Raw genomic sequence first — 26,612 nt, forward strand, 5'->3', positions numbered from 1 at the left:
AAAAAATTCAAAAAGCCATTTTACAGGCTTTTAGAGCTGAGGCACCTCATGGACAACAGCATGCTTTTGCTTCCAAGGAGGCTAACGTGACCCAGGTTATATCAGGCTAAGTTGCAGGAGCATGGTGACCCTAACTGCTGGGGCTCCTCAGTACAAGAAGAACATGGACATACTGGAAGAAGCCCAACAAGGAGAGACAAAGATTATAGAGAGACTGAAGTATCTTCTTGTACATTGTTCTGTTATTTGTGTGCAGAGATGAAGTCAAGCTCTTTCTGCAGTGATGCCCAGAGCAAGAGGTAAGAAGCACAAACTGGAGCACAGGAGGTTCTGTCTAAACACCAGGAGCACTTCTGTGCAGCAACAGAGCTCTGGCACAGGCTGCCCAGTAGCTGTGGAGTTTCGTCCTTGGAGATCTCCCAAAGATCCTGGATGTGGTCTGGACAGCCTGCTCTGGGTGTCCCTGCTGGAGCAGGGCTGGGCCAGACGGACCCCTGTCAGCCTCAGCCAGTCAGCAGTTCTCACACACTCCCGGCATCTTCAGCATCTCTGGAGGTAACGTGGTGGTGGTCTTCGATTAGAAATCCTCAACAAGCATGCTAGAGGGAAAGCTCAGCACTAGTTAGGACCTTTCTTGTGAGCAGGGAGTGGTTATATAGATTCTTACAGGAAAGTCCACAAAGAGTAGTAAAACCTTAACCATCTTTAAGAAGTGATTGATGAATAGCAGTCACCAACCACTGCAAGGGTACACATACTCCCTTAAGCAGGAAAGCAATTTGTAAGAACAAAGAGGAGCTGCAGCTTCCTTGGCAGGTTGAACAGCTGCAAGGCTAAGCATTCTTATGAATGAATGGCACAGCTCCACAATTTAAAGTTACAATAACCACAGCAAACAGCTTAATAGGAAGAAAATTAACTACAAATCCCTCTGTTGAAAATCTTATGATCAGCAAACTCAGTAGATAAGAGTAGTATATGACTGAAATTTTAGTGAATAAAACTATCTTCCAAGGAAATAAATACTCTCTTCTTCTTGCACAGCCTAATAACAATCTATCTGTCCCATTAGACAAACAAATGCTGATACAGTCTTTACTGGAAAGCAACAGTACTTGAACTACTTGCATTTTTTTCATTCCATTACCAATTACTACCAAGAGCAGGCTATAGAAAAGTCTTATTATAAAATTCAAATGGGTTCATTTCTATGCAAGACAGATTTGAAGGAGTAATAAAAAACATGATTGATTACACTGTGCAAAACTAGATTCAGAACAAGGAACTGCAGAATAGAGTAAGTTTTATTTTTCTGTACATTACCTTTTATTGATTAAATTTCATCAAGAAAACCAAAATTCCTGCAATTTTTTTCCTGTACCTCTTTAAGCTTGGCAATTCCTTTTGCACTACAGATTAGAATAAGATGCTTCCCAGGGAATTTATTTCCTGATTAACCTAGCAGAAGGTGCTCCTGCTCAGACCAGCTTCCAGGATTTCCCACAGCTTGCAAAGTCAGGTTAGAGCCTCAGTTTGTCCCACTGTGTCCTGCCGTAGTCTAGAAGCAGGCAATTCCACTGTCATTAAATTCCAGTAATGCTGTCTTCTTCTTAGAAGATGAATTGATGCAGTTGCATTTGTAGACATACTGAGCAGTATAAAGGAAAGCTGTAGCAACAAGTACAGAAGTCCCTTCCAGTAGCCCCATCTCTATTTTCAGTTATGGAATATGCTGAGATAGGTTACAGATTTAATAAAGTCCTCTTAGGAAAATAAATATTTTTGCATAACATATATATAAAAATTGGTCAATTTCCTCTATTTGTATGTCCACCCACAGATACACTTTATTCACTAGCTCACAATGATTAATGCCTTGTTGGTAACTGGTTTGACCCCAAGGGAATTATTAGCCTGCTTTTTATAACAGTGCAAGTTACGTGGAAATGTTTTGGAAACAGTGGCCTGAAGGAAGAACAATCAGCAACAACAAAAGTCATTTGGTCCTGAAAGTATAGTAGAAGTATAGTTTAACTTCATGAAATCTTCATAATTCCCTCACATAATTTTAACCAGTTATTAAGGCATCAAAATGGATTTAAAATTGAGATTAAAATTATCAACAGATTTTGCAAAGAATTCTTAATGTCCTCTCCTCAGCTCTTCTCTGCTGAAAAACACCACTTCAAGTACACCTGCCTGATAAGCTCCCCATTGTATTTAGAGCCACAACAAAACAAATACACTGCATAAATAGCATAACACGTCCTGCCCGACTCCTCACAAAAAAGTGACCACAACACAGGAAAACAGCTACTGAGCATCTCAAAACTTGAAGAGATCAATGAAATGCTGAGGAGATACTGGAGTGAGGCAGGTGTTTGGGTCACTGGCTGTGCAGGGGTGTCCCGAATCCTGCAAAATGAAGGAGAATACGTAAGCTTCTCTTCATATCCACGATCCCTCTATTCTTTTAAATTAAAGAAGGAAAGCAAAAATTCACATACAGCAACATGCAACTGCTTACACTGTAAACAAAGTGATAGAGGCTTGCGTTTTCAGTAACTGGTTCTACACACATGCACAAACCTTTTACACTGAACTCTTATGAAAACAGGCCTTTCCCATTTGCCTGTTTAGTTAGACAGCTTCAGATCTCAGGAAAACCTACTCTCCTCCCTTCAAAAACAGCCTGAGTTGGAGCTCTTGAAGTTAAAAAATACAGTTTATTAAATGCAATTTGAAGAGCTAGTTACTTTTCTGAACTTAATTTGACTCTAATGAAAAACTGAAATCAACCACTACTTCAAGGGAAGTACAAGCTGCTTGATTTCCAAGTGAAGGGCAACAGGCACCTCCCTGCAGTGAGCAGTATGTTTGATGGTCAGGCCAACAGAAGTTCTGTCATTTTCTTTCCAACATTTTTCTCCTCTTTCATTCCCATCTCTCCCCCAGCTGAAATCACTTTTCTACCTAGGCATCTATAAGAAGATGGACATAGTGTACAAATTAGTGCAAAGTAAGGAACTGTCTCATGAAATTACACCAATGGGTCATGATGTGATAGAGAGCACAGAAATCAAACCCATTCAAAATGGATAAAGGAAAGATGTGGAATCTCATACAATAAAAAGGAACTGAGCTGCCCTATGGAAGGCAGAGTTCACAAGCAGCTGGGTCAGCTTCAACCCATGGTATGACAGTTTAAACCACAGCTTTCTAAAACAGCCTGGGAAAAGTGCAGCCATTACTTTAAGGCTAGAGATTATGTTCTGTAGCACACTGAAAGGTCAATTTAATCTACCAGCTTTTGAACTGGAAATGTCAAATCATAGAATGGCCTGGGTTGAAAAGGACCACAATGATCATCCACTTCCAACCCCCTGCTAAGTGCAGGGTTGCCAACCAGCAGACCAGGCTGCCCAGAGCCACATCCAGCCTGGCCTTGAATGCCTCCAGGGATGGGGCATCCACAGCCTCCTTGGGCAACATGTTCCAGTGCATCACCACCCTGTGTGAGAGAACTTCCTCCTGATATGTAACCTAAACCTCCCTGTCTCAGTTTAAAACCATTCCCCCTTGTCCTATCACTATCCATCCTTGTAAACACTCTCAGTAAGAAGGTTTTCTCATTACAGATTCACCTAACCTCATGCTTCCTTTAACTCTTTGGAAAACTGAATCCAACACAATGAATTTTAAATAATCAGACAATTATGAATTATGGTGAATTTCAGTGTTTGATTTTGCACCTTACATGGACCCCTTTACAGGAATGAAATTGAGTTGTAATGAGATGGCTCCAGACAGTTCAAAGTTAGATAGAGATTAAACAAATATCTTGATTAATCAACACTGTAAGGCTCAGAAGTTGTCATTCCAGGTTTTAAGAGGCTTCTCTCCTTTTTCCAGTGTCAGCAAATTTACCACATAGGGCAAGAAAGCTAGAGTGAGGAGATCAAAAACCACTGAAGTCTTCATTCCTTCTATTTCCATGGGAAATGAAATTATACACAATTTATCTAATAGAAAAACCTGGAAATTGAACATTTCCTGTTTGGTATTTTCCACACATAAGTTTGTTAATGATATCACACTCCCTACCACAGACTTGCAATACTGAAGTGGAATAGGCCAAGTATATGTTTGAAATAACACTGCTTTTCCCAATGGAAATTACTCCATACACGCATTTATTATGTGTTTTTTCATTAAAAGTATAGATGACTACACAAAAATAACATGCAGTATCTCCTCGACCTTCCACACCTTTTAATACTTGCTTTAGTATCATTTAAGAGCCAGCTGCTCTCTCAATTAATGGGGAAATGAAAGAAACAGGCAGTCCTACCTGAAGTCTAATCCATGTAGGGAAGGTACTGATGAGAAAGGAAGTACTACTTCTGCTCACCTTCCATGCAAATGTTATGCCAGAAAAACATTCTCTAAGGTAGTTGCTAATGTCTCCTCTAATAATGATACTTAATATCTTGTCATGGTTATGACTAGAATTTCCTGGTTTCCAGGAACAGAACATCATAAAAATGATATTTCTGAGAAAGATGTTAGGATTTACCCTTCTTTAGAGCTTATTTATACTTCTATGGTTTTTTTTTTTTTAGATCCAATAATAATCTCCATTAAAAAAAAAAGCAAGGAGCTGATTTAAGTTATTAAAAATGGAAACTAATTCTACAGTAGCAAAGTGATGTGGATGGAAAAGAAGAATACAAGCATCCTGTCTTCACATCCATTTCTTTCCAAAAAACTCTTTCCCTTGAAATTACGCTTACTAACACTAATGAAGAATAATTAAAGTCAGATTGATTTTCAGTATATCTGCTTAATTTAGAATTCTATTTTAGCTTTAACAGAAGAATTCACCAGGAAGAATGTTTACTGACAAGTGTAATTGTTTTCTTCCTCTGATTTTAATCATGACTGCAAATTATGGAGCTCCCATGACAACCTGAGAGCTAGTCCTTTTCTGAGTAATTATTTCCACCATCTCTTCATTGATAAAACATCATTAATTGCCTCCATCACCTTCCTCAGTCCTGCGTACCCTGTCTTGGGAACTGCTTTTCATAAGAGTATGTGTAACTACAGCATTCCACGTGGATTTTATTTTATGTTAGTACCTTTGTTTAAATGTATGTTTGAGGATTGTATTACTGTTGTCAGATTTCAATACCAAATTAGATACATAAGTGTTTCACACAAAATAAACGAGACTATTTCTTAGTGTATTTCAGTAACACGTTACACTTTCATTAGATGCTGAATAACAGTCTCCAGTTTTAACAGCAATACAGCAAATACAGCAGTAATGAAAAATAAAGATTATGAAAAAACAGAATGAAAGTCACCACTGCTTTATCTAATAGGGACATGAAAAAATCATTCCTGCTAAACAAACAAAAAAAAAAGAAACAAATAGAAACGAACATGGTATTCACATTACAGACTAGTGAGCACGAAAACAGATGAGACGTGGAAGAAATACCTTGAGTAACAAAGCAAGATGGTAGTCCTTTGAAATCGTGAACAAGGAAGCAGGAAGGAGAGCCATAAAGTAAAAGAAGCAGAGTTAAGGTTTACTGAAGCTAAGGTTTATGTGCCACTTCAGAATTGTCTTGTGGCAAATCACAAGCAGTTAAAGAACCAAAAGTCAGCACAAACCCTAAGAAGGACTAAAACCAAGCATGAAACATCACTTACAGAACACAATTACAGTGTTACATAACGCTGGAAGTATTTAAAAAGCAAGAGTTATTTCAACTTCTACAGCTACCCCAGAGATGGCTATAATAAACTGAGTTGGCTAAGAAGATAAATTACTCACAATGGCAGTGTTACCTGATGGAACCAAATCACACAGTATGAAATAGTATATACAATAGCATTTATATAAATGCTGTACATAAAAGGCACTCAGAGGTATTACCAGCCATAAGTAGTTTGTTTGTAGTTCTACAGCACTGAAACCACACATTTGTTCACTTAGTGTGGACAAGCCCTCACTTCTCAAAGCTAACATGACACTTCTCAAAGCTTCCTACAGTCATTCCCTCCATTACAACAGATCCTTTTGTATGATGAATTTAGGAGTCGCCTTACAGTTTTAAGCATTACTACGGTCAGAAGTGTTAAAATACAGCAATTCAAATGCCTCAAATCCTGCTTCTTGAACACTCTTGAAGATGACTGTAACACACTGAAACATGGAAAAAAGGATTACTTCCCAAATCCAACTGCTTGCCAGTTCAGTTCACTAGTCTCCAGTCCTTTTTTTCCTGCAAAGCTTTCTTTCAAAGGACACAAAATGAAGGACATCAATTTCCTAAACTGATGAAAATTATTCTCAGTAACAAAGCACAAACCTACCTATAGCTATCTCACAACCTTGCTGCTTTGGTTCTTAGAAACTTAACTCTCAAGAATAAGCTCACCCATGGCTAGTTTCTTCAACTTATGTCAATGCTGCCACTTAGCTTAAATCCCCCTACGTAGCAGTATTTATCCACCCCTTCTGTCTCTAGGACTTCATGGAGAACAGTTATATTCCTTCCTAGCTTTAATACATCCAAATTAAAAGAAATTCTAATCTTCATCTTGCAGAATTTTCCTCTGCAACTATTCCAATGTTTTACTTCGTTCTTGACAGGGGGAGGGGGAGAAGCAACTGCAATCGAAGAAGCGTTCAGTTCATTGCCTGATGTTCTTCTGAATGCCCCTGAAAGCAAAAACTGTCTGATTTTTCAAGTGCAAGAAAGAAAAAGAAACTAAGTTTCTACATTATAAGCTATCTAAATAGTGTTTTCATTTGTTTCAAGATTCAAAAGCTTGCTACTTTTCCCTCTTTCAAAAGGACTTGTTCTTTTAAGTTTTTTTTTAATACATCCAATAGTATTTAAGAATAAAAGCTTCAGCTGAAAATAAGTGTGTACATTACCTCTGTGCATATGAGCAGCTGACAGTCCATTTTATAATCTGCATAATAAAGCAGGATACTGAAACTTGAATGAATTGGTAAAGCCAAAAACGACTAAGAAATATTGTCACCTAGCACAGAGTTTTGCTACAACTGACAGAAGTCAGTCTATTCATGTCATCATCATGCCCCTGCACTCTGCTTCTCATCCTTGTTCAAAGAGCATGGGAAAAGAGACAGACAAGTGTCTGAAAAAGCAGAAAAATTTTTCCCCTCCATACAATTCAGTGCAACACTAGTGCTGCTTTGCTCACGTTGCCTTGCCACTGTAAACAGAGCATTTTTTTTCAGAGCAGTGATTTAACCTCCTCTCATCTCTGCCAATAATTGCACCAACTGTGCAGAGATCAGTTCTTCTAACCATCTTTCAGCCTGATCAAGTATTTCTGGGCTGATCTGCTCAAGTATTCAAGGCTTAGAATCTCAGACCTGGGGAAGCAAAAACCGAATGCAAGCTCAGAGAATAATTGAGCCTGAAGGTCTTCATTCCAGTCTTCTCAAAGCAGAGCCAGCTCTACAATCAGACCAGCTTGTTCAGAGCCTTTATACAGTCACGTCTCCAGAAAATTCCAGGATGGCTGTCCTTGTGGCAGGCTCCCACCCTCTCCTGACATGGCACATCTCCCAAACTATTTGTCCCTCCCTTCTTCAATGCCTCCTCTAAGATGCAATGAATCAGATCAATGAATCCCACAAAGAAAGCTATTTGCTTTGCTATTCTCAGGGTAATAATTCAGTTCCAAACCACCTGCTCCAGAATCATCTAAAAATCAATCTATAGCCACACGGTACCTAAGACCTATCCAGATCTCCAGCTTGAGGCTGTCAGTATTGCAAAGGTAATCAATAATTAGATACTCCTCAAACAAAAATACCTTTAACAGCTCACTCTCGTTTCATTAAAAATACAAATCCACAGAGAAGATGCTACTGTGCCAGCAATAAACTGAAACAGTCAAGGTGGCCACATCTGTCTGCAGAGATCCACTGCCTCTTACTACCACATGGCCTCTGATGATAAATGATTTCAAGTACTCAGTCATCCCTAGAATGTCCAACTGTATTAAAAACAGAATGAGACAGATGTACTGTAGAAAGCATTATACAGTAATGGCAGACAACCCAAACAAGTCTGATACCAGAAATGCCCAATAGTTGTGTATATACTATATGCTGACCTTGATATACTGGCTGAACACATTCCTATTCAGGGCAAAGATTATGCAGCCCTATTTTCCATTGTGATAAAACAGTTTGAATATAGGTTTTGTTATTTTTGCCACTCCATTTTCAATCAACATAAATGTATTATCTGCAAATTTTCAAATAGAATACACAGAGTTGTAATCAGATATTTAACTCAAAAAAATCTGATTGTGTCTTTCTGATCAACATGTTTCTGTAAGCCCTATCTCAGAGAAACAAATGTTCTTCACAGTCATTCATGTCACTGCTTTGTGGTAGTACACACATTTGTAAACAATTGTTTTTAAGGATGAAACACAAGAAGAATTTCATCAAAAATCTGATTGGGATCTTGAGAACTTAAGAATTGAAACTACTGCCATCAAACCTAGCTTCCAGAGTTACCTACATATATACAGCCTGAGACAATTCCTCTTCAATCAGTGCAGCCTAGGCAAACCAAAAGATTGGACACCCATGCCCTACATATTGGACAACATTAAGACTTACTGGGAGGGCTCCTGTGATGTCAAGAACGCTCAGATTTAAAACAACATTCTCTGTATCATGCTATTTCTGTGCTGCTCATCCTGTTCAGCAACCTCATTATTTATACAGAAAATGAAGCTTACCACTGATATGCAACAAAATTACAGAAAGAGGACAAGAGTAACTAATTTCTGTGAACCAGAAGATGAATATTTCAAGATTAAGACTCCTGAACTGTTTCTTACTTTTTTCTTGCACCACACGTATGTGGTTTTTGAGCTGCAAAATTAAAGACACCTGACTGATTAAAAGGCTAAATAATGGTACATATACAGAAAGTAAAAGCAAAACTATCAGTTCATGTAAGAGCAAAATAGGAAAATGCTCTACAAAACAAAAACCATCCTGCAAGACAGAATGCTTCACAGTTATAATTGTACTTTGAATCAAGTTTCAAACATTCCTCAGGGTTACATGTAGGACAGAAGCAAGACTACAAAGATACTCAGTTTTATACCAATGTGGTAGGAATGCTACGGGAGTAAGTTATTACACTTACACTGACTGCCACGCCATCATGAGGAAAGAGATGCCATAAACAGCACATCACACCATAAAAGTTTTAAGCAGCTTTGCATAATATTAAGAAATACAGTGCAACACAGACTGCAGCTCTTTCCATGTGATAGTTTTCCTTGTAATTTTTAAGCATTAAGGTTATCAGATGTCAGGAGAAAAATGCTAAATAAAGAACAAGTCTGGAATTCAATACCAATTTCATATGCAAGCTTTATACGTTACTTAAAGTTACATATGAATTGACTGATCACCTTTCACATGAAGTTGATAGGGTGATCTCATTTTCCTTTTCAGGTAACCATCAGTAACTGTTTGAACCAATTTCTGCTTATGTATTTCAAGGATCTTACCTTCCAAAAAAGAATACTACAGTGCCGACAGAAATGCAAGGTGTCTCCATACTGTTCCTTTTTTGGGTAGTATTTCTGAAGTGCAAAGTACATCAGCTTCCAGTCAATGTGACCCTTCTCTGACAGAATCAAATGCCTACAAAACTGAACATGAAATTAATACATTCCTTTAAAATAGTGAAAGAACAGTCACATCAGGTAAAGGACTAAGAAAAGAAGCTGAAGTGTTATAATTGGAATTCTTTGAAGTCAATAATCTGACATCATACGTTTCTGAAAAGTAGCAAGATAACTAGCCACAAAAAAGTTGAATCTAAAAATAGGAAAAGATTTGCAAAGAAAAAGTAGGTCATACACAGCTGTTCTAACTCAGTAATGATTCTAATTGTCAATAACTGCATAATAAAAACAATATTTAGAGGCATAAATTTATTTCATACATTTTAAAAAAACACCTCAGGAATGAGAATCAAAGAAGCATTAGGCTTAAAAAGGACTTCTAAGACCATTGAGTTCAACTGTCCACTTACCACCAATACTGCACACCAAACCATGTCCTTAAGGAAAGGGGTACTTAAATGCCCCAGGGACAGCAGCTATACCACATCCCTGGCAGCCTGTTCCAATGCTCCACCACCCTGAGAAGAAATTCTGCCTAGTATCCAATCTGAACCTGCCCTGGCACACCTTGAGGCCATTCCCTCCTGTTCCATCAGTGATTGTGGATTACTATTCATTTTTATTAAGATAGTAAGTATTAATTTCAACATTTCCTTCATCTTTAAAAGGACATAAATGAGTATTTTCACATTCTATGAAATTTCTAGAAGCACAGCAATAGTCAGTGACTGATTAATTACTTGAAGGCATACCTGCATGCAAAGACTAGGTAATGCATAACAGCATTTGTTAAGACTTCACATTCCACTCAGTTTGGATTATTGCTAATACATTATGTGCTTCCTTCACTCACAAGAACAGTGCCATATGGCAAACAACAGCACTGCCTTTGTGATTTGTTATACTTTGTTTCCTAATAGCTTCCCTGTATGGAATTCTTATTTTTTTTTTCCCCAAAAGTGCTCTTTAGATATCAAACAATTTATTGTAGTAGTTTTAAATGGCTCAACATATATACCATTTCTCCTCTCCTATGCAATCTAACACTACTCTGTAGCTATTAAGGTACCACTCTTCAGAGAAAGCAGCATTTGATATAAAGTTTGTTTCATTTTATCAGTAACCTAATTAAAATGTTAATATTTAGGAATGCACTGACAAAGCTGTGCAGAAGTGTTCATTATGCTCATAATGCTGAAATGCTTAAATTATTTTTTCCCAATGTTACCTTAGTGAAACAGGTTCCTCTCCAACTATTGTCACTGTTCAAACCACCTTACTTCACCTAACCTCAAAATACATTCAACTGTTACATACAGCTTGAACTTCCCCCCCACCCCCTCAGCTTGCCTTTGACTACATTTTCCATGATGCTCACTCTAAAGCCTCTCTTCTTACTCAAATTCTTACTGGGGTCATCCATAAGGGAGTTTGTACCTTTCCAACTATACTTGTAATTAATTTTTTTAAATGGCAAAAAATGCCAGTCACTGACCACATAGTAACAAATCTGTTAGACATAAAACAAAATATTTTCACGTCCAAGCAATTAATTCTGTCTGCCTACCTTGATTAAGTAAGACAAATTTTACTCTAGATACTGAAAATGGCAGAACATCACCTCTACTACATTTGTTGGGACTGTATAGAAAAAAAAAAAGCTTAGGATAAAGGGAATAGCTACCCTAAATTCAGACCTGTCAAAAACAGTTTTTCAGATGAATCACGTTAAAAAACCAACAGATAAAAAGCACCATTTTCACAAGCTGTCACACTTGTAAGTTCACACTTCATTTGTGTATCACACAGCAAAGGGGGCTCACATTTATGCAAATGATTATTACCTGCTTTTCTGCAAAATGGTACTGGCAGAGTTTTTTCCACAACTGTCTGTCTTCACTGAGCATGTACAAAGTTGGGGTCACTTGACCCAATGTAATAATGTCCCAGCCATCAGAAAATCTGTGTAAGATGTTACTCAGCATATGCAGAGGAAGATCACTGAGCGTAAGACCATTGTTGACTTGCTGGAATGAAGAGTTGAAAACTTAGCTTAAAAAAAAAAAAAGCTTGACAATAAAAGGTACAATAAAATCCTTAGAGATACTTCAGCTCTTATTTGTACAAAACCATTGAGCAAAAGCATTGAGGTTAGTCGTGTGATAATTTGAATACTAGATTTAAAAGGTTTGAAGTGATTATAGGATAAGTTTCTCAATTCTTATTAGGAAACAGCATGTGAATTTCTCTCACGAGGAGTACAGAATGCAGTACAAAATATAGGACTGAAGAGTAGAAAAAAAAGAAAGCTTTCTTTTGCATCCGTCTTCATAATGTAAGTTCATCTCTCAAGTCTGGAAATAGCTCCCTTGATAACACACACAAGCAGTTCTGTAAGAAGAGACAGATCAGAGCACTGAGAAAGTCCTCCACAAGAGTCTACGCCTCTGCTGAAAGTTTTCTTCTATGGGGTAAGCGTAACTCACGCGTGATTGAATCTAAAGGATGAGCTTGCTGAAAAGATGACAGAAAAGTTTTTCCCTGGAACCTGCAGTGCTACTGGAGAGCACTGGAGGCCCTGCTGCCAGGCAAAGGATGGAGGCTGCCGGCCCCACCTAGTGGAGCTGCCCTGCCAAGGAGCGCTGGTCCCACCACAGCTGAACTCCGGCAGCCACTACTTCACATCTGTTTACTTCACCACCATTCATCTCACTTACAGATGAAGTCTTCCACACTGTCATCTGTTACAAACACCCCTGGGACTATCGTTGTGCTCACTACAAACGCTAGATTTCTCATCAGTTATTTCAACCAATGTAGGACAGCTCAGATGGCAGTGGCCTGCTGGAAAGAAGTACCACAACTGTAGCATCTCTCAAACTCTGTTTTGGCTGGCTGGCATAAGAACTGCTGAGATCAGGCTTTTTTTTTTTTTTTTTTTTTGTTGTTGTTGTTGTTCTAAAGTTGCTGACATATTCAGATGCACAGCACATGCAGCAATTTCAAAGATGAAAGCTGTTACATGCAACATCTTGGAGCATTTCTTTTGGAAGTGCCCCCGACAGGCTAAGCCTGAAAACACAAGTTCCCTGCTTATCTTCAGAAGTTTCCACTTAAAAAAAAAAAAAAAAAAACTTGGAAGAGTTTATACCATATACTTTAAATCAAGTTCCATGATCACAGTCCAGATGCTAAAATCGTTATCCTTTTTCACAAAAAGCAACTGTGCTAACGAATACAATTGTAGAATTGTTATTCCTATGTTCTGCTTTTTCTCTTCCTGGTCCAAATAAAAAATTCACCTTAAGTTTGCATTTTTAGTACTAGAATATTTACTTCAGTATCAGAAATTTATGTTTTGTCAGCTCTACCTGAATACTTGGGGAAACATCTTTAAAGTTCTCTGGATGAGAAAAAGAATTACAGCTACACATCTGCCAGAAAACTGTAGTATAGCTATGATACCAGCCCTCATCAGAGAGAATCTATTAAAATATTTGGAACAATTTCCATTTCAGGAATCTCATTACTTCTCCAAAAACCAAGGAAAAAACAACAGTGATCTGAAGTGGGCTTCTGTCTCAAGGTGTTAGTAACTCATATTACTTTATCACTTTAAGCTACTTGCTGAAGAAATCTCTGCTTTCTGCTGAGCTCATCTATTTAGAACGCATTTAAAGTCTTGTTCACTTAAATTCATAAACCCACATTTAGTGTACTCTCTCTCGTCTCTCCCCTCCTCCACAAGCATAATTTAACAACATACCTTGTTCATCTGAAGGTTTTTTAGTTGCTGTTGCCACAAGCGGATGGTTTCTAATCGGCACATCCAAATATTAATGTTCCCTACCAGAACGGATTTTCCTACTCCCCTGATCAGTATACAGAGAGTGGAACTCAAATCTTGTAGAAGATCTTTGATTAATCGTGGGTTATGATGGTCTTCCATGACTAGAAAAACAAAAGCAGATACAATTTTTTGTTATCTCAGTTACCAAACCAATATAATCAGCTTAAATTAACTCAAGATAACTATTTGTGTGAAGATTGCTGCCCTCCCTCATCCTCTCTCTCACATTCATTAATGCTGTTCCATAAAAGGTAAATAATTTTAAAAAAATCACAAGCAAGTTTGATTAAAGCATCATACTATGCATTCTGTAAACTCAACACCAACTAACTTATAAATTCAAATTCTTTCTATTCAGAGCTGACAGTATGTTACCTCCACTTAGTGTGGTTACCACAAAAGCCTGATCAATATTATGTGATAACTTTTTAAAATAAACTATACATAAAAGCAGCTATGTACTTTAGACCTTAGTGTGCCATGCACATTGAAAACCAATCATGTTACTAAGCTTACCACAATTGTTTCATCTAACAGATAACATGTTTAATAACAACTATAATTTAATAGCAGACAATAGTTTGTTTCTGAACAGAATTTAGCTGGCATTTTACTTTACTCATCTGTTTCAACACACGATTCAATAACAGAAAAACTACTTTTCTCAAACTGGATGGTAGGTATTTCTAGGGCATCTGAACAAGCAGATTATGAAAGCCTCAGTTTACCTTTCCGCACAATTTTGTCTAAAATGTTGAAGTAGTTCTTCTGTGCTGCACCACTCAGTGATGTCAACTGGGACTTCGCAATTAGCTGCAAAAGCTGTGACAAAGAATTAAAAGTCAGAAGACAGAATAAAAGATCAGACTCATTCAGCTTACATACATTCACTTACAACAACCTGGAGCACTGCAATTGTATTTCACAAAAATGGAACTACAAAATTGGGAAAACAAAGTAGGACAAATGCAGGAAGCTTTAAGCATTACTACTGGAATCCCATGACCAACTCACTGAGAGATATATTCTCAAAACACTATACAAATCAAGCACATATCTCTATCACAGAGCACATGAGATCTGATCTTCATAAATTGTAATGAAACAGAAAATTTGTGTTTGTGAAATTGCAGTACAACACAGTAGTTGAGTCCTGATTCTCCTGACATATTCAGTGGCCAGAAACATCACTCTGAACTGATTCCAGGTACCAGACTTCCAGTTTGAGTGAACTGTCACACTGGCTGAACTCAGGCATGACGACCTAATACGCTACTTCCTTCTCACGAAGGGAAATGTGCCATTTTACGTAGAGGGAAGCATGAGACTGCTGTACCCCTCCTACATTTAGTAGAGGAAACCACAGTAATTTAAGAAGGAACAGTATTCATTTCTGGCATTGGTATCTTTCCCATAACATATAGCAACCATCCACATGATTCTCTCTGGAAATGCTACAATCAGAACAGTATTAAGAACAGGAGGAATAGTCTGAGTGAAAGAAACTGAGAGGATGAAGTTCCTGCCATGCATGAATATCAAGCTCTAACTCCTCAAAGCAGGCCCTTCTCTATTCTTAAGATCTGTGCTGATTTGGTTTAAGAGCTGATAAGGATTGCCTCTTCAACAACAAAAAAAGTCACTAAGGATCAATTATAAGGAAGGTCTCAATGTCAGGGTGGTATTGCAAAGTTTGAAAATATAGCACGAGTTCCGCAATTGCAATTCATAACATCGCTCAGAATAAAAGCTCCCAATGCATCCGAAATGGAAAGCAGGGAGCAGAAACTGCAATTCCCCACAGAGTACTCTAAACACAAGCTTGCACAGCTATGCTTTGTAGGAGGGCATCAACTACTGGCACAGAGGGTGCACAAAGGCTAAGCCTGCCAAAGAATACTTTGTATCTTCATTTGCAAAACACTGAGTTGACACTACATTCACCATTAATTTTCCTTTGGAAGAGGAGAATACACCTGTTTTCTCCCTGATTTAATAGCACTCCTTCTGGCTTCTCTGCATGTTCCCTGACAAAACATTATGTGCTGTGAAAGGAAAAAATATCTCCTGATGTATTTAAAGACAATTAATCTATTTTTATAGCTTTTGAGACTAGATATCAGGACCTTTCTCAGTATTTTTAGGGCTTTTTAATTTGATTAACAGTTTAGAGAACACCTAGAAGTCTCAGGCAGTTTGCCAGTTCAAGTACACACATTTCTTATTTAAAGTCATATTACTTAAACTGCAGATCAAATCCAAGAAAAATTCCACCCAGCTGATTTTAATGAAGATGTTTTCAGTGAAGGTTAATATATAAGGAGTAAGACTGTTCTAGCAGGTGCATGAGTACAAGGATTTAACAAGTTCATCCTTGTGATACATGCATAGCTGTGTCTTAAGTTGTCTCAAGATTATAATGTCAAATGGATCACCTGTTTATCCAAATGGAAACACCTTCTGATAAGGCCACCCATACCAATCATTGAAAAGCTAAAAAACTGTTCCTACATTACAGCATAACAAGTATAGGAAAACCTCCACTGAGACCACTAGGGTCTTGAACAGACACTGGTATTAACTTTTGACAATGGCTGAAGGTGGTTACTTAGCTGGAGATTCAAAGTGGATCACCTTGGCAATCTGGGATTCAAGCAGAGATACTCAGTATGAGCTGATATATAAGAATAAACTAAAACAAAAGCAAAAGTTTATCTTTCTATCCTTGAATGCAAGAAGCAGCCCACCACACAAAACTAGTCACTACTGTGTTCATGCATAACTAGCATGTTAATCCAGCAGTGAGCCCTGGTGGCCAACGTCAATGGGATCCAGGGGTGCAATAAATGGAACATGGCCAGCAGGTCAAGGGAGGTGCTCCTCCCAGTCTCTGCTTTGGTCAGGTCTCACCTGGAGTACTGCATCTAGTCCTGGGCTCCCTGGTACGAAAAAGACAGGGATCTCCTGGAGAGTCCAGCAGAAGGCCACAAAGATGACAAAGGGCCTGGAGCATCATTTCAAGTAGGCAGACATCTTGAAAGTTAAGGGATGATAGGACTTCCCTACACTCATGGTTTCAGAGCCTTTGTCCTCAAGACTAGATCTGTCCCCACAAAAGCCAGTTAAAACAGAGAAAGGGCCTTTGCAAGAAGAAAGAATCACGGTATTTACACAACATACTTTTCCTATAAACTTCAAGCCACTATATTATTGTTAAAAGACAACTTCAATAAAATTGCTGGAATACAATTAGGTTACATGGCATTTTAACAAAGATGAATTGTCTAACAAAAAACAGTAATACAGTTAATCACACTATTAAGAAGCTGTAGAAGAAACTGAAGAATATTTACACATCAAATATTGTTCTGACAAGTATTACTTCTAGTCCATGTACTTAAGAGTTACCTTGCTTTCCTATTTTTGTTTGTAGGGGAATTATTTTCCTTTAAAAAGATTTCATTACTGAGATAGAGCAACAACTGGATCTACCACTGTTTCACTGTAAATATATAGCAGAACACTGGCCATCACCATCCTTCCTAAGCTGAAGGCTTCCACAGAAGAATATAACTAGTTCTCACAATAGAAGAATTATTCTTTTTCAAGTAGAAGTCCAGCTGCTTCACGCAGTATAAGTTACATATATATACAGGATATTTACACAGACCTGTCAGTGCAACTTTTGTATGCGTGGGCATATCAGCAAACACATTTGTAAAGAAAAACATGTAAAATAAAGAGCTTACTTTGACCACGTAATTGAACCTTCTGATGTCCTGAATTGCACTTGAAAAATCCAGGCGATTAAAAGCTTCTCCCAAAGTGCAATAGCCATGTCTCTGAGAAAAGGAATAAACACTGGAAGTAGGAAAGAAGCAAACAGGAGAACAACCTCACCCATCAAACAAAATGGTCTACAAAAAACACTGCCATGCAACAGAAGCATACCTATACCACATTCCCTGGAACTGTGATATATCTGACCTGAAGATTTTTTTTTATTTTTATTTCTTGAAGAAGAAATGAAACCAGTTCCAAATAGCCTATCTATCAGGTACCTTGGCAATGTTACTTGGTAGCAAGGCCATAAATTCATAATCATTGCCCACTCTGGTATCAAGTGTTCTGAGAATCTATCCTGTTCCTGCATGGTCACAATGCTGATACTGTCTAGTGTTGTCATGCCAGCATAAGATACAAGAATGACTATAAGTAATCAACCCTGTTAAGAGAACCAAAGGAGAACGGGTAATGAGAATAGTCAATTATCAGAAGACAATAATAACTAAATTCAAACAATAAAGTTGATGCAAAAGTAACCAAAAAAGTATTTTATATGCAAAAGTAATAAGGCATTACATGGCAAAATATTGTATTAGTCTACTCCTACTCACTTACAAAGTTTAAATTTTCAGCTTTGAACCATCTTTTAAGAAGGACTATTAAATACTACACAAAAAGTTTAATTACACTAATCAGCTCAACTTGATATGTGAGTTTAGAAGACTCAAATAGGAATTAAATTCAAACAATAACATTTTGTCCACTTCAGGAACTGGCAAAAAACACAAGCAAATAGTCACGTCACCAGTACAGTAACTTCTGTACAAGTGGGGAGTAGGGAAAATCATCCCAACATACAGCTTATGAAGGATAGCAGTGAGTGGTTTTAGGCAGTGTGTTTTGGCATGGGTGACCCTAAACACACACTCAAGTTCCCACATCCTTACCAGAACTATCCACATAAAAGTCACACAAAAGTGACTTTGCTACCTGCCTTTGCCTCCCACAGTCATAATGCTATCAGTGAAGAAAGAATTAAGTACAACTAAGAAGATGCAGAACACGTTTTTCTCTTATATGAGAGTTGCCATTTAAGCACAAAGACCGTAGAAATTGATGACCCAGAGCACGCAGGACTTACTTCTCTGGTGCTTTCCTTATGAACGTAAATCCAATTTTCACGATAAAAACCTGAAATAGAAACATAAGAACTTTTAGACTTCCATTTGAGGTAGTATGTTCCAGGAAGGCTTTGAAGAAAATAGACCATCCTCAATAAAATGCTTAATAAGAGAGGAGATAGAACAATTTTGGTGAAGGAAGTTTTTCAGAGCTGAAAAGAACAGCTACAAATGTCAGAAGTTACATACTTTAAAACATACTAAAGTTAAACAACATAAATCAAACAGGAGTGGGGGCCACTGGCAGATGTAACACTATTATTTTTTTCTTACTGCATACCAAAAAACAATCTCTCTCTTATAAGCACCAATACTTTTCAGTACACAAGGCTCCTTAGCACACAAGGGAATAGAAAGGCACAGCCTTTTTTCACTGAAGGCTCTACTTCTCTAACCTGTTTTTTTAAGAACCCTGTAGGAAAGCCAACTATGCAAGACCCACAATGGCAATTTCTACATTCAGCTTTCAGAAGTCTGTATACATTGCAAGTGAAAGTTATCTTACATATAGCCATTCCAGTATATTGAAACACTTTCTAAACCAAGGCAAGCTGGAGGATGCTTTCAGCTTCCTCTATGGCAATCTGTTAATTTCAGAAGGTACAAATAATGAAAATCACTTCAAGATCAATGCACTAGAAGCCTCCACAATTTGCTATAAACTTTTTTCTTCTTCTACTCACTCTATCAAGTCCTCAATTTCAAGTACTTTTCTTGCTGTCATACACTTGCAATCTAAAACACGGGTCCTCTTTTAAAACCAGCAATCAACAAAAATAGATTTGATATTTCAATGAAGATATTTTTCATGAAACTCAATACAGGCAAAATCTTTAACAAAAGCATTATGACAAAATATATTTACTCCTGAACCAATTCTAGAGCTATTTGTGTAAGCACATATAGAAATAATTGAAAATAAAAGTGCTGCTTTGGTAAGCAATGACTTCCCTAAGCAGCCAGAAGAATTTAATCTAAAACTAGACCACAAAGCAGAACAGCAGTTTGCATTTGATGCTTACTAATTAGAAACTGCTATTCTTAAATGAATTACCTTTGAATTTACCTTTGTAAATCCCACAGTAGATGACCAATGCCACAGTTCAATTAAGATGCATAACTTCTGGCACTAAACTTCTGGCCAGTACAAAGACAGACATAATTTAGAAAACTATCCTGTATGTGAATATATACGAATGGCTGAATCTACAACAGTTTAAAATAAAGGAAAATAACTCAGCCTTACATTGTGAATCCGTGTTGTTTCTACAATGATCTTTTTTCCTTTTCTTGGCTGCAAATTCACAGTCCTCAGAAGCATACATTTCATCATCATCACCGCCAGTTAAGATACTAAAATAAAGACATAATTAGAACAGCAGTAATTAAATACCTACGCTGCATACTGCTTATAATTCTCTACATCAAAAAACTTGGTAGAAAAATAAGTTGTTTTTTTACATGTTGGCTGTCTACTTGAAAGTAGGAAGCAACCCCTCTCAAGATATATGCTACTATGTTCTTTTCTTCCCAGAGTGTTGAATTTTGTGTGCATTCAATCACTTTGATACAAGTATCTTCTTAGTAGCTATTACCTCCTAAGTAATTAGTGATACTAAGAACAGACTACTGAGGAGACAGTAGTAGCTGAACAATTGGCTATCTGCTAAGTTTGAGGATACCAAAGTCACAATTTGAAATGGACTGAGCCATGAAATTGCAGCATACAGGTGAAAATCAGCACAAAATTACTGCACAACCACTCAAGGGCAAGACAACAGCAAAAAGGCATCTCTCTTCTAACCACTATCAATTTTGGTGAAAAATAAGGAAAACTTCTTAAATGCACAAATCACAACGCTGTCCATGATTTAGGAGTTACCATACCGTGCTACCAGATGTCACAGGGCATCAAGAACCATGCAGTGACCACCAGCTCTTCCATCAAAGCTAAACCTTTGTCACTGAGAGCGAGTTACATAACTTGACACTGAGGACTGACTATAGCAATTCTATTTCTCACATAAGCTTATATTCTAATGTTCATATACATTAAAAACTCTACCTGTGCTACATACAGTTAAGGTTTTTGTTTCAATTCTCATAGAAAATTATAAGGAACAGCAACCTAGATAATGAGCACGCATTTTACATAGAGGCATAACCTTGTGTAGATAACTTGAGTAACTCAGGGTACAGCACATTGAAATTGAACTATAAGACTTATTTCTTCATCAGCATTTTTGATAATAAAGCAGTATACATCATTTTTCCCATACTTTCCCTTACTTTTCTTAAGATCTGGATTTACCTGTTGAATCTATTTAGCAACATGTCTGAGGTTCAAATTCTAGCAGCAAAATGCAAATGCTAAAACTGAAGGTCACTGGTTTATGCAAAAGTAACCTGTAGTAAGGCATTACATGGTAAAAATTGTAGTAGTCTACTACTGCTCACTTACAAAGTTGAAATTTTCGGGTTTGAACAATCTTTTAAGAATTATTAAATACTGCACAAAAAGTTTAATTGCACTAATCAGCTCAACTTAATGATATGTGAGTTTAGAAGACTCAGAAATAGGAATTTTCATCTGAAGTTTAACCCCCCCCCCCCCCCCCAAAAAAAAAAAAAAAAAAAAAAGCAACACCTCTGCATTCAAGTAGAGCTCAATTCAAGCTGAGGGCTTAGTTCATGTCTGAAGGCATTTAAAGCATAGACTTAGTACTTCCACATTTTCTAGTACTGACTAGACATCACATCTAGTCAGACAGTGAAAGAGGAGAAAAGAAACTGGCAGCCACTGAGAGTAGAATATAACACTGACAACTTATTTGGATTATGTAGTGTTCTAACCTTCCAGTTTTTGTTTGTTTTTAGTGCTCTGTGGTGCTCCTTTCCCCCCCCCCCCCCCCCCCAAAAAAAAAAAAAGCTTTCATAAGAGAAATCACCAAGTTCACTAAAAGAATTAAGTTTTAACATTGACTGTATCACCACATCACATGAAAAGTTGTTGCAGAATCCAAAAAAGAGCCCAGCACTCCTGGTAAAGCTTCTGGCTTTATCACCCTAACGTCAGCTACAAGCCATTGAGATCCAGGCTGATGTTCTGCTATATAGATCAGGCAGAACAGAAACACGCTCACTGACCCAGCGCACTGGGCCAGGCAGGGCAGGAAGCATTGAGAAAGGCCATCTTTAGAACAGGAAGGTTTATCTGGCACAATTCCTACTTTTGTTCCTGGAGAGAAAGAGCCCCTGGAAAGCAACGTAGAGCAGTAATCTATCTGCAGTTATTTAAAGCCTCTTTCCTTCCCAAACACTTCCTCTAGTATCAGACAAGCAAGCAAGGCAGCCTAATAAGACCAGTCAATTAACAAGAGGAATTGCAAAGAGGGTTATTTCAAATATGTTTGTCTGATATCCAAATTCAGCCATGACATCCCAGGAATTCATGTCATTTTAGAGATGAAACTTTGCCTGAGGATTTTCTCACACGAGACTTCACCTCCTTGTGAAGGAAGAATTCACTGTTCACTTTGTGTGTAGTCCTTTTCTATGTATCAGTAACCAATGCTATTCTTGGAAAAATATAAGAGGTTTGTGTGTTTCCAGACACTGAAAAGAAAGTAAGGGTCCCACAGCTATCAGAAAGAACAGGACAGAACCAAGAGCATGTCTACAGCAAATTTTTGCCTTTTTCTTTGCATTCCTTTAAGAAATTTGAAGAGCTGGCTGTTCAAAGCCACCACTCCAAATACCAGCTCCTGCTCCTCCAACCACCAAAGTGCAGCTATACAAAGTTGCAGCTATACAAAGTCAAAGAACTGAATCATGTGCTACATACACCATTATATGTATGATAACTTCATGTTAACAGTTGTTACCATACCACCATTCCTAACATCTGACTGCACCTGACAGGATTTAAATGCATACTTAATACTGCCCGTGTATAGCTGTTCTGAAGTTCAAGTCTTGATGATAGATTGATTGATGATATAGATTGCTCTGTAGCTTCTAAAAACAGAACAAACTGTGTCCTACATATAGTTTAAACTACAATATTCCACATAAAAAAGCATGCCAGAATTTCCACTCTTTCAAAAATGTAGTTTCATGACACTATTTTAATCAACCTTCTGGAGTGGAAGACTTTGCAGGGCTATCTTAACAACAGCTATTCTTCTTCATCCCCTTGCTTCTTTTCTCATCGAAGAAGAAATGCCTTCACATCATGCATTTACCTATGGAGACATAGTCCTAGTCTATCCAAATATGGAAAATTCTTAAGTTTAGTGCCTGTACCAAACAAAATTACAATATATTCGTCAAATGCTAAACTTACCTGAGACTGAGGACTCCTATCCAGTGCTCATAGAACTTCTGTGAACACCACAGATCATTTAGATAATCAGATGAGAGATACCACAGACAGAAATGACTACCCTGCCAGCCCAACCCAATGTCACTGTCCCTGCATTGAGTTGTGTCTTTGAACCAGATGGCTTCCAGAAGTCCTTTCCTACCTAAATTATCCTGTATTTTGTATAGACATTAATCAGTGTTGAGCAACAGAAGTTAACTCACAGATCCAGAGTTCTCAAGCTGTAATGAAATTACTCCTAGGTACTGCTATTATGCCAAGTACCACCAACTTGAACACCACAGTTTAGCTTTCCTCAATATACATTTAAAGCTGCATATACTGAAGTGACAAAGAAATAGGATTAGGGAATATGGTGTGGTTTGGCTATGCTAAGTAGGAGACACAGAAGATGGAAAACTGGAGAATTACTATAGATGAGACCATCTGTTGCAGAATAGGGCGATTCTCAAGTTTGGGATTCTGACAAGTTGGCAAGCCAGCCTAAGAAATTCAAATTGTGCAACATCGCTGATATCAAACTTTTATCCAGAGCTTTTCATGACCAGTCCCTTCAAATTTATGTTTTTTTTAATCCTTAACTTCAGTAATCTTGTATCTTCTCAAGCACTTGATTTAAATCCATTCCTAGCAATACAGTTCCCAGAAAGTTCAACAGTAAGATCCTTCAAAACTAAGAAAAAGCTGAGTATTTCAGCTTGAAGAAACAGTAAAAGCTAATTTAGTTCTTTAGTGAAAAGATTCTGCATATGTATATACACACACTAAATATACAAGCACACATTGACCAAAACAAAAACAAAAACCAACATACTGTTATGATGAGAAAAGCAGAAGTCTTCATTTACAATGATATTCACAAAAATGATTATTCTTGATGTCATACTTGCCAAATATTCATTAAAGCAAACTACAAAATAGAAGACTTCATTGGCTGTGCAAGTAAACTCCATCTGCCAATAAAAGATTTATGAAAGAAGGAAGAAAAAAATTTGCAAGTATATTGAAGGCAACTTTTTCTTCAGAGATTTACTGAAAGTTCTTCCAATATTTTTTGTATCCACAGCAGCCAGACTGTGGGGAAAAAAGCCCAAATGGCATCAGTAACAGATGGACACAAGTAGTAAAGGCATAAAGAAAGCCTGAGACGCTGCCCAGAGAGGTTGTGGTCTCATCTCCTGCTCTGGAGATATCCAAAGCCAATGGATGTGATCCTGAGCAATGTGCTCTCAATGACCTTGCCTGAAGCACTCAGGGTTGGATTAGATGACCCCACGTGGTCTCCTCAACCTCATCTCTGTGATTCTGTGAGACAAGCTCAATAGCAATTCTTCACCACTTGATTACACTTGAGGTTCAGTTCACAAATTTAGAAAACACAGGTGTATGAGTAGAGCAAGTTCCAAATAGCCAGTAAATTCCCACTAGATCAGATTACTTTATCATTTACTGGACTAACAGTAAAACACTGAATGTTCCCTTTTCTCATTATGATGACTTTAAGCTGGAATTCATAAGCAAGAATGTTATCCCAAAGAAATACTTTGTGGCAAAGACACGAATCAGGAATTTGTTTGGACAAAGCCACTTCCATCACACCAGTGTGTGGGCATTCTGCCACCAATATTACTTTATTTCCTTCTCAGTCTGCCTAATATGGTTACCACTCATTCTGCAGAGGCATATATAGACAAATACAGTACTAGGTAACTGCCATAAAAATAGCACGAGTCACGCTTTTAGAACAAAGGCAATATATGACTACCATAAATGGGTCCAATCCAGTACACAATCAACAGAAGTGCTTCGTTCATTTCAAGGTAACATTTCACCACACTTGCTGCATTTGCAACTTACAGATATCACTTCAGTCTCAAGAGAAAAAAACAATCCAACTACACAACATAGAATAAGATTCATCTGCCTAAAAAAGCAACTCATGAAGTAGCAACAAAAAGATGAACAGTCTACAGAAGAGATAAACAAAGCACACAGCTGCATCTGTATGCTTCACACACATGAAGAGATCACCTACCACAAGTTAAGTCAATTGCAGTTTTCCCACCTGTTGTTAAATAAAAATAACGTGGTTCTGCATGGGTCGATAACTTACACAGTGTGACTGATGTCATTAAGCTGACTGTTTCCACCCTGAAGTGCAGATCCAAAAGGTTCAAATCGTTTCCATCCATCTTCTGTTTTAACCCACCTCCATCCAGGAGACCTCCAGTCTTGGCCCAAAAATGGCATGGTTTCTCTATGAGGAACAAGAAAATGTACTATTTCACAATTACCAAAACCTGCAGAGTTTGTTATGTCACTTCTCTAACTTTGAAAGTGTGCGATTACATTGTGAAAATAAAGTTCTGTTGAACAGATTCAATAGTTCAAGTACATTTCTGATTCCTTAACCTCATTTCTCCTGTACTTCAGCTTTTCTTAGATTGAAGTAGACTCCACAGTTTTTAAGAACAAGTAAAATAACCTCTGTAGTCCACGAGAAGAGGTGATAACCAAGCAAAATTAACCATGGTAGAGCAGATTATAGAGGACTTGAACTACTAGTTTTTGTGATCTGACTATTAAATGGTTGTTCACATCTAATGAGCTCAAACTAATGATTCTCCACTTATTATTTTTCTCTGTTAAGCCTTCTAAATATCAAGATGCACTACACTGTATACAATGATGATTCAGTACATAAATACCCACTTTCCAAAATACATATATATTTTTAGGGTCATCTCCCAAGTTAGGCTATTACCTGGATACTCAGGACAAACAGAGACCACAGAATAACATCAGTTGTCAATGACTGAATTTCCTAGAAACAGATACAAGTCAGCACAGGTATACCACAATACAGTGCTCCATCACTCTTTTCCAAATAGGAGAGCCACTTTTAACACGTAAATGCTATGAATTTGAAGAAAACATTTTTCTACACTTTAAAGAACCTGAGCTTACGATCTTTTGCCTTCTTCGTCCCATTCATGGCATTCATACTGTTGTTTGTTTTGAATAGAGATTCTACGTGCGGACTGCACAGGGCAAAAAGCATTGTGTGTTAACAATTGTGTGTTCAAGTTGAAAAAATATTAGGCCAGATCAGTCAAACATCACTGTGCATTTATGTATCCATTCACACTCCACACACACACTCATCTATCCAACACATTAATTAGAGTAAGAGAAGAAACAGAAGGATGAAAAACCTCATGAAATAGAAGCTGAGAAAAAGAAAACAAAGAAACATCCCACAACACACCACACAGAATGAGGCGCTGTCTAGCCCCTGACACTGATAAAAGTCCTCTTGCTATTTGTATCTCAGCCTTCCTCTGAACCTGACAGGAATCGTTTCCAAAGCTCACCACATCCTTCCCTCCAACCACCACAAATTTCATTCACGCCTGCATTCTTTTCCCTGACTTGTTGGTGATTTAGTAATCACAATAGGCATCATAAACTGCATTTCTTCCACTTGTTCAGAACACCTCTCTTTTAGGCTGAAATTAAGACCCTTTTGTCTCTACAATAACTGTTTGAATAGCAGGTGTTTATGAGCACATTTCCAAATAAGACAGCTTAAGGTATTTCAACTCCCAGCAACATCAGCAAATGTTTTCTACCTGAAAAATGTAGAAAACTATCAAAGATACTAAGAAAACAGCAGAAGAGCAAACAATTTTAA

At 37.6% G+C, this 26,612-nt stretch overlaps 1 protein-coding gene across 1 annotated transcript; it reads right to left on the reverse strand.

Annotated features, from left to right (window-relative positions):
• Positions 1-2,325: 2,325 nt before the first annotated feature.
• FBXO25 (F-box protein 25) lies at positions 2,326-25,168 on the reverse strand (the record flags this gene model as incomplete). Its single annotated transcript, XM_079549928.1, has 10 exons — positions 2,326-2,415; positions 5,507-5,533; positions 9,598-9,741; positions 11,562-11,744; positions 13,484-13,668; positions 14,296-14,389; positions 17,317-17,409; positions 18,495-18,544; positions 19,781-19,887; positions 25,032-25,168. 10 exons carry the CDS (start codon positions 25,166-25,168, stop codon positions 2,326-2,328), a joined length of 1,110 nt encoding a protein of 369 aa, XP_079406054.1.
• Between the last annotated feature and the right edge of the window lie 1,444 nt (positions 25,169-26,612).

This window comes from Tetrao urogallus (assembly GCF_951394365.1).
Source record: "Tetrao urogallus genome assembly, chromosome: 2".
Taxonomy (NCBI): Eukaryota; Metazoa; Chordata; class Aves; order Galliformes; family Phasianidae; genus Tetrao; species Tetrao urogallus.